The sequence below is a fragment of the Heterocephalus glaber genome, unplaced genomic scaffold (genome assembly GCF_053883595.1).
Source record: "Heterocephalus glaber isolate CG9 unplaced genomic scaffold, H.glaber_assembly_v1.0 deba00000546, whole genome shotgun sequence".
Classification (NCBI taxonomy): domain Eukaryota; kingdom Metazoa; phylum Chordata; class Mammalia; order Rodentia; family Bathyergidae; genus Heterocephalus; species Heterocephalus glaber.
This window is the reverse complement of record NW_028258147.1, coordinates 2,385,018-2,397,775: the sequence shown is the minus strand read 5'-3', so window position 1 is coordinate 2,397,775 and position 12,758 is coordinate 2,385,018. Positions and strand designations below refer to the sequence as shown.

The following is a 12,758-nucleotide window of genomic DNA, read 5'->3' as shown; positions in this document are numbered from 1 at the left end:
AAATCCAAACACGCCATGGTGTTTAAATAGCATCTGCTGTGACCTCTCTGATTTTCGCCTGGGAAACATGTCCAAAGACCTGACAGCAGTTGACCAAGGTCACATGGCTAGTTAAGGGGGAATGAGAGACATAACCAGAATCTAAGGGTAGTTGGTCTCTTGAGTATTCTCCAAATCTTTCTGCTATAACCACCTCTCAATTATTTATGGAATGGTTATCTACTTTATGGATTATTCAGATCTATCTTTTCTTTCTTTCCATTTCCCTACTTATAATCATATGTACCATTGAGGACATAGAGAAAGTAAGAGTTGAGTGTTTCACCTGAAAATGTGTGGCCCTTTTTACCTCTGAGTTTCTATTAAAGTACTTGAAATACCCCAACTACAATTAAGCATTCTTAATCTAATAATGACATCTGACATGCTCCAAACTCCAAAATTTTTTGAGCAACAACATGATGCCACAAGTAGAAACTTTTACTCCTGACTTCATGTGACAGGTTGTAGTCTAATTGCAGGCTTACTAAAAATACTGTATAAATGTTGTTAGTCATATTTCTGTTACTGTAATGAAATATCCAAGGCAAGCTGCTTCTGAAGACAGTAGGGTTATTTAGCTCACAGGTTTGGAGATTAAAAGGCATGCTTTCTGCATCAGCTCAGCTTTCATGAGGCCCCCTTGGCTGGATCATGTCGTGGTGGGTGGCGATGATGGGAGGTATCCAGGAACAAGAGATCACATCTTTTTTTTTTTTTTTTGTACTAGGAGTCAAACCCAGGACCTTGTGCTTGCCAGGCAGGAGCAGTGCCACTGAGCCCAATCACATCTTGATATAGGAAGCTTGAGATGTCACAGAGGTCAGCCCAGGCTTTTATAACAGCTCACTCTCCCAAAATTCACTCCAGGAAACCAGTATTCCCTTCTAGGGACAGCATGCCCAGTGACCTAAGAATCTGCCATTAGGTCCCACCTCTTAAAGGCTCCACCACTTACCAGAACTGCCATCTTGGGGAGCAAGCCTCCTAACACATGAACCTTTGGAGGGATACCCAAACTATGATCCAAATCATAGCAGGAATATGTAAAACATAAATGAATTTTGTGTTTAGATTTGGGTCTCATCCCCAAGATATTTGATTATATACTGTACATATTAATATTCCAAAATGTAAATTCAAAACATTCTGGCCCCAAGCATTTCAGATAAGGAATATCAATCTGTATTGGCTAAATAATTTTGGGAGCTACAATCAATACTGCAGTTTACTGTCAGTTTTTCACCCTCTCAAGCTTGTATTTTAGAAGTCAGCCACAGCACTTAATTCTCTTGTTGATGTTAATACTGTACTAGCTTTATCTCAGGAAGAACTAGAAGAGAGTGTTTTTTTATTGAATATAATATTTTTACATATTTACAGGGTACAATATGTAATAATCAATTCAGGGTAATAAGCACTTCCATATCCTCAAATATTAGTCATTTCTATATGTGGGAAACTATCATACTCTTCCAGTTATTTACAAATGTATCATAGATTCTCCTGACAATAGTTAGCTTACTATGTATCTTGGTTACTTTTTCATTGCTGAGAAAAATACTCAACACCCAAAGTTAAAGGAGAAAAGATTTATTTTAGTTCACAATTTGTAGAGGTTTTAATTCATAGTGGGCTGGCTCCAAGACAGAGCAGCATGGCAGAGGAGAAGCAGTCCATGGTAGGGCAGGCAGAAAGCAGCAAGCAGCACCCCTCCTTTCTCTCTTATCCTATCCAGGCTATAAGATTATTGAATAGTACCACCCACACCCATGGTGGGCTTTCCCATTATCCATACCCAGGACTATGCTAAACTACTCAGTGGATTAATTTAGTTATCACACATACTTAATCCATATTCACACACCCTAGATCCAGCCACCTCCAAAAAGCCCCACCTGTGAGCACACAAGGCTTTGGGGGGACATCTAGCTACAAGCCATAACACTGCACTATAGAAAACTAGAATAAATTCCTCCTATTTAACTGTGTTTTAGTCCCCTTATTCAACATCTTTCTGTCCTCTTTCCCTAACCCTTCTCAGTGTCTAGTGTGCACTATCCTACTTCCTTCTACTGTAAGAGTGGCTTTTTAGTCTCCACAAATAAATGAAAATATGTGGCATTGTCTGGCTTAATATAATGACCTCCATTCAGTTCCATCTAAATTGCTGCAAATGACAGGATTTCATTATTTTTTATAGCTGAAAAATTTTCCATTAAGCATATGTACCACATTTTCCTTACTCTTGCATCTGTTGATGGACACTTTGGTAGATTCCATATCTTGGCCATTGTGAATACTGCTGTGATAAATAGGAGAGTACAAGTACCTCTTTGATATAATGATTTTATTTCCTTTATACAAAGGAAATAATATGACCAGTAGTGGGATTCCTGGCTCATCTGGTAATTCTATTTGTTTTAAAGAAATCTCCATTTTGTTTTCCATGGGGCTACACATTCCCACCACTAGTGTTTAAGAGTTCCCATTTCAGAACAAAAAGAATACTTAATTATCTCCCTTCTTCAAAGAAATGGTGAGTCAGGCTGGGGATTTACCTCAGTGGTTTCTCTGCCTGCTGCACAGGTGCAAGGACCTGAGTTCGATCCCCAGTACCAAAAAAAAAAGAAATGATGAATCAGAAGGGCAGCCAACTTTTTAAAAGAACAATTACCTCACCCTTATAAGCTTGGAGGGGCAAAAAAGATAGATAATAAAGTGAAAGGACCAAAAATCTATCCTGTAACTCCTGAATTAAATGCTAAAGTTTAAGTTTGGAACACTGAATTCCCAGATTAAATCCCATGCTATTCAAATATGACTTCAAGTTTGTGTAAGTGAATTTTAAATTGACATAATATTGGTTCATTCTATTACAATGGAAGGCAGTTTAGGTAGGAATTTTGTTTAATGTGTATTTTGAAAATCATGAATAAAAATGAACTAGCTATTCAAATATTCTTTGCAATTATTCTTTCCTTGCTTTCTACGGTATAAAATATCTATGTTACAGAGGATTTGTAGGCTCATTCACTTTGAGACCTTAGACAAATCACTCATACCCTATAGCTCAGTTTTCTCATCTATAAAATGTGGATAATTATTGTACCTATTTGAAAGGATCAACTATATTGATGTACCTAAAAATTATACATTATTAATATTACTGTAGTCAAGACAGATTATGAAACAGCATGAAACATAGCTGTATACAGTTGGTCATCCTCATTCACATGTTCCATATCCATGGATTCTACATACATGAATTCAGTCAGCCAAAGATCAGAAATATTCAGGAACAAAAATTTTATCTGTACTGACTATTTAGAAGTCTTTTCCTTGTCACTACAGTATAACAAATATTTGTGTTGTATTTACATTGTTTTAGGTATAAATCTAGAGATGATTTAAAACATATGGGAGGAAGTATATAAGTTATATATAAATACTTGAGCCTGGGGATCCTGGAACCAATCCTCTGCACGTGGCAAGGAATGACTACATTTAGAACCACAGTTTCTTTTCAGGGACAAGACTCTGAATTCCACCAAGTAAAGTTAGACAGATGGCCAAGCTTTGTCATGGGCTTTGGACAGTTCTCCATTCAAGGCCTTCCTGTCATTCACACCCAGGACTGCAGGCACAGGAAGGAGAGTTGCACTGGGAAGAGATGGTTTTCATAAAGCTTTATTCCCTTGCTTTACACAAAATAAAACTGAAACTATTTGCAGTAACTTGCAGAGATGCAGTACCTAGTTTTATGTTGAGCATGCCAGAGTTGGAGGTATAGAACAAGGGACAAGATACTCAAGCTCTCCTTGGTTGGTATGTGTATGAAAATTTATGAAAAGCTTTTTAAAAAGATCAGAAAAGTACTAATACTCAAAAATTGAAAAATCAGCAATTTGTACCTACTGTATAACTACATATATTGAAAATCAAAAAGCAATTTGGCAGTATTGACAAATGTTCTCAACAATGTACTTACCTTTTGACTAATTCTGCTTTTAGAAATCTATCCTCAGAAAAGAAAGTTTTTTTATAATTGGAAACAATCCCAGTGTCCAATTGTGTTTTACCCCAAATATTTCAACCATAAGAAAAAAATTGGCTAAAATACTACATCAAAGGAAGAGGACTATAAGAAAATATTCCAAAATGTTGCATGTCATTATAATAGAATTATATGAGCAATCCTTTCTCCATATAATCTTTCTGTATGGCCCATATGTTCTATATGGTACCTGTATTAATTTTCCAATCAGAGAAAGATTTTATATATATATATATATATATATATATATATATATATATATATATGATGATCTTCCCATCTTACCACAATACGCTTACTAGTAAAAATGTTTTCAGACAGAATCAATGAGGAGACAGTGGTGGTGCAGTGCCATTAAAATAAAGTAAGAGGGATAGGAGTATAGCTTAGTGGTAGAGTATTCAATGCCCAGCACTGGGAGGGAAAAAGAGAGAAAAAAATCACAAGGAAGAACAGTCTGTTGATAAAGCAAACATAAGGTTGGTAAGAGAAAGTAATCTGTTTGTATCAGACAGAGTATCAATGTTGTCATGCTATAGATGGTGACCATAGGCCAGGCTATGTGACATCATGCCCCCACCCCCTTGCCTTCTCTGCTCATACTGCCATGGAAGTAGCTCCCCAAAGACACACAGCAAAGGGTAAAATCAATCCTGGGAAGGCAGACACTTCCTCAAAGTATGTTCTATCCACCAGGGTGATGTGAAACTCCTTGGTCTTTGAAATAGGATATTTGTTCCACATCTAGCACTTGCTCTTTGAACATTATGGGATATGAAGAGACTTTTCTATAAGTCATGAGCCAGAAAATATCTAAATCAAATGTGGGTTCACTGATCCCATCCAGCCAGCTAAGTAAAGTGCCAGCTAATATAAAAGGTGGTGCCCTGGAAGCCATGGCTGCTATTTTAGTACTTGATGATAAAGACCAAACTTTCATTTTCCTGAGGCTTCTATGAGTACTGATCAGTTATTTATCCCTGTGGAGTTACCTGATTTCATTTCAGTCTGTCGGTGTTTATCATGGAAGCTCATTCTAATTGCATAGTTTGGGGCATTTTCCTGTTTTCCCTTTAGGGCACCTTGTGGCACCCTTTCCTCACTACCCCATCTAACTGTTGCTATGCTGATTTATTAGTCTTTGCTACTGGGTACCTTTCTGAAAGATAAATGAATTTCATTCTGTCTTTAAATATTTATATTTCCTTATGATCTAATATATCATCATGGTTATAAGGAAATTTTTCCCTAACTATAGAAAATACACCATCAGTTACCTGTCAATTTTGTTTAATAACTCAGCTTTGCGGTTCTGGCACATTGTTGTTCATCTGCAGCTCTTGAGAACTCTTTTTTGTCTCTCAGTCCACTTCAGGGTGTTATCCTGGGATTTATAAAGGTCTTCATTGCACAGAGGATATTGAAACATTAAGGACTTAAGTGGCATGGCCTTTGTCACTTATCACTGGATGATCCAGGACTAGACACCCAGGCATCTTTGTCTTGTTTGCTCCCAGCATGAAACAAAGTCTCAATAGAAAACCAGCCAGTATCCCTGGAAACAATTCATCTGATTTTTCAAAAGAAATCCAATTGCATCTGAGCTGCAATGTTACCATTCAGTGTTACTTCTTAAGAGAAATTATGAAAACGTCAGCATCATAATGCAAAAACCTCAATTCTTTTGGTTTAATTTTAGTGAAAAATATCACAAACCATTCACTACTGCTTCTGTAGCCTTTCCTGCTGCTTTTAGGTCCTGGCTAGCAGAGACAGGGATGGCTGTGTAACTGTTCCCCTCCCAAACAAATTCTGGCTGAGTGCCGACCGGCTTAGATTCTTTGACAATCATCATATCTGAGGATTGGACCTCAGCACTCTGCTCTTTTCATAGTGAGGTGCTCTGAAATTTGAAAACCAGTAGTCTAGAAATTGCAGGTTTCAAGTCCCTTCTAACTTAAGAATCAAGGGAGGAAAAAAAGAATCATGAGCCCAAAATTTTCATTCTGTTTGGTAAATCTACTTTTATTTCTGAGTTCTTAAGCAATTTTAAAAATGTATATTCTTAAGAATTTTCCCTAAGGAGACAGCTCTCTCACTCACTTGTGCACCTAAGGGAAACAATTAAATGGTATACAGCCTCAGTTCTCAAAATAAAGGCCAATATCAGGTGTAAGACCGAGGGCCTTACCAAACGCTCCGAGGAGCTGAAGTGGAGCACACCCGGGGATCCCAGTGGTGCCTCCAGAATGTAAGACCGAGGGCCTTACCAAACGCTCCAAGGAGCTGGAGTGGAGCACACCCGGGAAGGAACACACCGGCCATGTTGGGAAACAGACCTTTATTAGTCTGGCCAGACGGCACTCCCGAAGCAAAATAGCTTAGAGAGGCACCTGGCTCAGAGTCCGAGGTTGTTTTATAGGGGGTTAAGGGGGGGGGGGGGGGTTAACATGTGGATTCACAGAAAAAAAAAAGAACAAAGGTTAGTGGCTCATTGTCATATGCTGATGTTCAGCAGACATCCTGACTGACAGTTACGACCACCCTGTTTACAGATTGTCCTATAGATATTGGGCCCCGGGACATTTGGATTTAGGGCAAACAGATGGCTGAGTAACCTCGCCCTATTACTGATTGTCCATTGTCCCGAGGCAAACACACTCCAACCATCAAATTTACAACAGAATCTAGGGGAGTAATTAACTTTTGAATCACACAGTCCCACACAGGGAAGAAGCCATTGTGTACAAGGAAACATATGAAGCCATAGGCCAAATACAGTACATCTTCCTACAGTATGTTTTGTTGTTGTTATTGTTTTGTGGTACTAGAGATTGAACCCAGGGCTTTTGAAATGAACTGTATTCCCCAGCCCTTTTTTATTTTCTATTTTGAAGCTTGGCCTCTTTCAATTGCCAAGGCTGGGCTCAAACTTAGAATCCTCCTGCCTCAGCCTCCTAGAGTGCTGGGATTACAGGTATGTACCACCACACCCAGCTTTTAAAGTATTATATTTTGAACTACAACAGATATATTGAGGAGTAGAACATAAAGCTCACATGGGTTTTATACTACACGTGAAGCATAAGAAATACATAAGAAGTACTATTGTCTACATTCAAAGTTAGCCTTGACCAGTGCAGTGGCTCCTGGCTACCAGGCTCCAGGAGCTTAAAAGGCACACTCATTTAAAACTATTACAAAAAAGTAGCCCTAAGAGGACCCTGTACACAGTGATGCTGAACAATTTGCTCCTAGAAGAGATTCATGATGATTCATCTAAAATAACTACTTTCATTCCCATTACTATTTAGAGAATATCACAAAAGAATATCATTTCTCACTAGAGATGGTGGTATATGCCTATAATCCCAGGTACTTAGAAGGCTGAGGCAGGAGGCTGACAAGTTCAAGGCCTGCCTGAGCAATTTAGCAAAACTGACTCAAAATAAGATTTTTTAAAAAGGGATGAGAATGTACCTTAGCACTGTCTGGGTTCAATCTTCTTTTTAAGTATTCTATTTTTTAATTGTATGTTAATTAGAAAAACAGGGTCAGCAGTGCAGGAAGTAGACCAACCATATGAAAAGATACCAAAACTTTTTTTGATCACATATCCATTGCAGCAGTGATTTATAAAATATTCTTGAAATTACAAAGCTCCTAGAATGGCTTCATTTTAGAATGTGTGTTTTTTTCCAAGGTATTCCTGATGAAGAAACAAATCCAAAGCCCTGAGTCCAATAACACAGGATTTTAAGCCAGTGATCCAGATAGAGCCTTAAGATCCTTTCACTCAGAAGAGTTGCCTTAAACCGCTACTGCCTGAATCCCTCAATCCTCCCAAAGCTCCCTTCATATCAGGAAGAGAGAAGAAAGTGAATGGTGCCCGGGGAGGCCCTCTGTCCCTTTGCTAACAGGCTGTGTTGGCAAAGCTGGCTCAGAGCCTTTACCACCCCTAGGTGCTTGGGAATAGTGCAAGTGGTAGTTCCGAGTCCTGCATACACTGAGTACATGTATAGTAGCGGAAATGCTGGTTTTAGGGATGGTAGGTGTTGTCTTTGTGACACTGGACAAGTCTTCTAACTCCTCTTGGCTTCAGTTTTCTTATCCAAGTAAAGGAAGTTGCAACTTCCTGGGTGTAGTGAGGGTTAAATGGCACCAGGCAGGGGAAGGAACTCTGTCACCAGCAATAAAATTGCTATTTCTAGGTTTCTTTTTCCCTTTCTTACCTGTCTTGGAACTTCTTGAGGAAAAAGGGCCATGCTGTTACTTTTGTTATATTTCTATCATAGTTCTAAGAAGACTTTACCTTTATGAAGCACCACCATTCTAACTGCTTTATATAGATTAATCAGTTCAGTTCTTCCAATAACCCTAAAAGGTAGGTACTATTATTATCTTCTTTATGGAGGAAAAAAAACATATGTTTTATAAAGACTCCAATAATAAATGATGAATGAACAAATGAAGGATTGAATGAAACAAAACCAGACTGCCAGGAGATCAGTGTTTGTGGAGTAAGTAAACCAATTAACATTTCAAGAGCATTTTCATCCCCACTTAGCCAACACTGCTGCTGCTGATGGCACTGAGCAGGGCTCTATCTTCATCCTAGGCAGTACTATGAGATGCTGTACAACACGGCCGACGAGCTCCTGAACCTGGTGGTGGACCAGGGCGTGAAGTACACGGAGCTGGAATACATCCACGCCCTGACCCTGCTGCACCGAAGTCAGACGGGAGTGGGGGACCAGACCACCCAGAACTCGAGGCTCCAGAGACTTAAGGAGATCATCTGTGAGCAGGCGGCCATCAAGCAGGCCACCAAAGATAAGAAAATAACTACTGTTTAATGGGGTGCACTGCGGTAGGGTGGGGGTTGCTTTTGTTTCCTCAGACTCACCTCTTTATTGGTATGTTATTTGGTATCTTCCAAGGTTAGTTTTGTCTATGCTGATGCTTTAGTAGAAAGAAAAGTGTAAGGATTATTTTCTCTTTAGGTTTGGCTTTTGTTAGGAGCTCTGAAGGAAGTTTGCAGTACAAAATGTTTTACTGTAACAACTACATTAGTACAGTTGATTCTAAAGGGGCTGAGGTAGGCCAAGGAAGGAAGGTATATCAAGCTATTACACTCTGAGAAACGAATGGATGACTTATACTTTGTTTATTCCCCGGCATATATAAAATTCCAGCTTTCAAAGTAGACTGGCACCTATGTTTTAGTCCATTCCTAAAGCCACTTAATAGTCTTCTGTTTCTACTCTCTTGACCTTGTTGGTTTACAGTCCAATAAAATAAGTGTACATGCATTGTTTTCTATCACTTTACCCAAATCATATAAATGGCTTCTCAGCTGGTTGTGGCTTTCAACAAATTTCCCTAACCAAAACAGGAACTCTTCAGAGTTAGGGGGGAAAATATCCTTTATCTCAACCTCTTAGAGAATTTATATGCTGTAGCTTGTACCTAGGCTGTTGGTTGGTTTACTGCCTTTGTATTTTGACTGTATCAAAACCAAGAGCCATAAATTAGTGATAAAAATGGAAGAAGGAAAGGTGGTCTGACCCACTCTGGTTTCCAAAAAAATAATGGTTAGAGAACGTCTCGCCTCACTTAAAACCTTGTTTGGAGGTTAATGATTCTGAGGTGCTTACTTATCTTCCCATGAACATCTGGGAAAGTAGCCCAGGTTTGCTTAGCTGAGGGCAAGGATGATGGGACAGCCATGACATTTCTCCTCTCTCTGTGGGGCCACCAACTGAGCCTGTTTCAGAGTTGCTTTCCTGTAGTGCAGATGCTCACTGTGTTCCTGGCACACTGGACTTCACCATTACCCCAGGCCCCCAGTCCTCTTGCTGTGCATGGTCACCTGTCACAGGAGGAACAGTGCGGTGATCAGGAAGCATCTTGAACACACATGGAAAGGCGAGCGGGAAGGTCTGTGACTGGATTTTGTGCCTGTTTGTAACAACTTTGGTTTTGATGGAATAAACAAAAAAATAAAGACTGTCTTGAGAAGCTTAAATGTGGCATGTTGTTTTTCTTACATTCTTTATTCAGCAAACATTCCCTGATGGCCTAATGTGTGCCAAGTACTGCTATGCTCAGGGCAGATATGTAGACAAAGAGGACACTACTGTTATCTAAGAAGGGACTTGACTCCAAATCTTGATGAGGGCTCACTCAGGGCTGAGCTAGGAATTGGATTAGACAGTGGAGCAGTTGTGCAGGGATCCAGCAGGGAGCTGCAGGACAGCCTTCCGGGGGCTTCTGGAGGGAAGAAATGCTACACATTTATATGGGTCAGAGGGCTGACTGAGAAGAATTTGAGTCTGTGTAGGAAACCACCATGGAAAAACAAATGGCTCCCAACAAGGTCCTTGGAAGTGATCTACTGAAGAGTAGATGTGGGAGGAAGACAATAAGGGGAGAGCGCAATAGATCACTTTGGTATGAAAGCCTCCACTTAATAGCCACGGCATCCCAGAGTAGACACTTTGATTTCTCTTTTCCTTCCTGCCCCATCCAGGGTAATAATACTGAGTGACTGCGATGCCAGAAGAGCTATGGATAGGACTGGGGAGGGCTCAGCATAGTGTTTCTGGAGGTAGAAAGGGTTGTGGTTTTGGGCTGAATAGAATGTCAGGAGCTCTGAGAACCAGCAGAGAAATGGCAGATCAGCTGCTACAGGGGAGCATTTAGGAAAGTGGACACCTTGCTTGACTTTACAGTAATGATGGAATTGAAAAGCATCAATTCTGCATAGAAAGAGGAGGGTAGGGATTTTGGTCTAAGACTTTCAAGGCACAAATTTCTTTGAAGATTATCACATCAGTCTTCATTCTTCAAAAAGTCAAAAATGCATTCAGCAAATGGTTGAATGGATGGAAATGGAGATGACTTGGCCATCTTAAAACCTACCATCATTGGGGATAAAGTGAAGGTTTCCACAGATTATGGTCTACTTTGGGGAGATTATCAGACTGGTTTTGTGCTATTCAGAGTCATGACTGGAAAGTGCTAGAAGATCCAGGTCCACCAAGGATAGGACCCAGAATATACACACACTGACAAATAGCCACAGAGCATTCTGCCGTAAGGACAACTCCTTAAAGTGTGCTGTTGCAGCTCATAGGCCCGACAAGATAGGCCTCACCAAAGAAGCACTGAAAACAAAGCAAACAGGACAAATGGGATGACATACAGCTGGCCCTTCCTACCCATGGCTTCTGCCTCGTAGGATTCAGCTAACTACAGATCACACCTACGTATGGAAAAAATTGTGTCTGTATAACCATGAACAGACCTTTTTCCTTATCTTTATTCCCTAGACAAAACATTGCAACTATTTACATTGTGTTTATATTATATCAAGTAGTATAAGTACCCTAGAAACGATTTGGGACACAGGAGAGTGTGCATAGGCTATATTCAGTATCATGCCACTGTATAGAAGGGACTTGGGCATCCTTGGATTTTGGCAACCACAAGGGTCCTGGAACCAGTCCCCTTCCCATACCAGGGACAGCAGTATATGGCACTTTGTTTGCAACACTAATCACAGCACCTTGGAGAGGGCTCAAAGAACTAGGGAGAGCCTTGAGATGGACAGTAGACATGACTGTGAAGGAGAAGGGCTTTGAGGCTGTTACACCCAGCCTGATCCTCAGAGAAAGCTCCACAAGCAATGGCAGCTCCCAGGAAGAGCTTCCTGCTCACTGTCACCTGCTCTATGATACCTATCATTTTTTCCCATTTTCTCCTCACAACAACCCTGTGTCATAAACACTGCTTTCCTTTCTACCATGCCCAGGGGATCTGAAAGTAATGGAAGAGTCTCTCCCAATTTAGCCACCCTTAGGGTAAATTCCTTTAAAAAAACTAAATTTAACAGGATGGATTCAGTTCTTGAAATGTGTTGGCAAGTAGTGTTCTCAGAAGTACTGGTAGTTGTTTCCACTGCAGGGTTTTGTTTTGTTTTATTTTGTTACTTTTAGCTATCTATCTTGTGTCAGTACACCTCTTAATTTATAAACAAAACTAATCTTCAGATATTCTTGTGCCCTTTACCCCATCAGCACCTATTTAAAATACCCATCCTATTAATAAAGTTTCTTCAAGAACTTTCATCTTAATGTGGTGTTTTTATTCCTACCTCACAATGGGATTATTAAAGCTTTTTACTCAACTAGAACTTTCTCCCCCTCACAGCTAATAACATCCCCACATTAGACAAGGACACAGTACATCCTCCTGCTGTCCTTGCCCGAAATGGACAATATCTGCTTCCAGGCTCTGAAAGCCAAATTTACTTCTTCTTTTTTGGTACCGGGGACTGAACTCGGGACCTTGTGCTTGCAAAGGCAGGCGGCAGAACTACTGAGCTAAATCCCCATCCGGCCAAATTTACTTCTAAGTGGGTCCAGATCAGCTGGAATTCAGTGGTAGGGCCACGCCTGAGCTCCTACAGCCCATACTCATCAGTTGGGCATTCACCCAAAGTCTGTGGTGGGACTTTCCACCCAGAATCACTGCGTCAGGCACACAGTGTGACTCCATTCACATAAGCCCCAGACCCTCTTTGGGCTGCAATCTTGCCTGCGTGTTTGCCAAGCTTAGTAGTCATTATTCTGTGGTTCAAATAGGTTGGAAAGAAAAA

The 12,758-nt window shown here is 40.2% G+C and overlaps 2 protein-coding genes across 10 annotated transcripts in view; both read left to right on the top strand.

Annotated features, from left to right (window-relative positions):
• Exoc4 (exocyst complex component 4) overlaps nucleotides 1–10,124 on the top strand; it is an 816,538-nt gene extending 806,414 nt beyond the window's left edge. For all 8 annotated transcript variants that reach the window (XM_021237603.2, XM_004856313.4, XM_087204413.1 and 5 more), the window contains one exon: nucleotides 8,715–10,124. In XM_021237603.2, the coding sequence (XP_021093262.2) occupies nucleotides 8,715–8,952 (238 nt within the window). In that variant the 3' untranslated portion in view covers nucleotides 8,953–10,124. The remainder of the gene's footprint in view (nucleotides 1–8,714) is intronic.
• Nucleotides 10,125–10,261: 137 nt separating this feature from the next.
• The window catches only part of Lrguk (leucine rich repeats and guanylate kinase domain containing), a 137,070-nt gene continuing 134,573 nt past the window's right edge, over nucleotides 10,262–12,758 (top strand). For both annotated transcript variants that reach the window (XM_087204411.1, XM_087204410.1), the window contains exon 1: nucleotides 10,262–12,758. This exon is cut by the window's right edge. The gene's annotated coding sequence lies outside the window, so the exon portion shown is untranslated.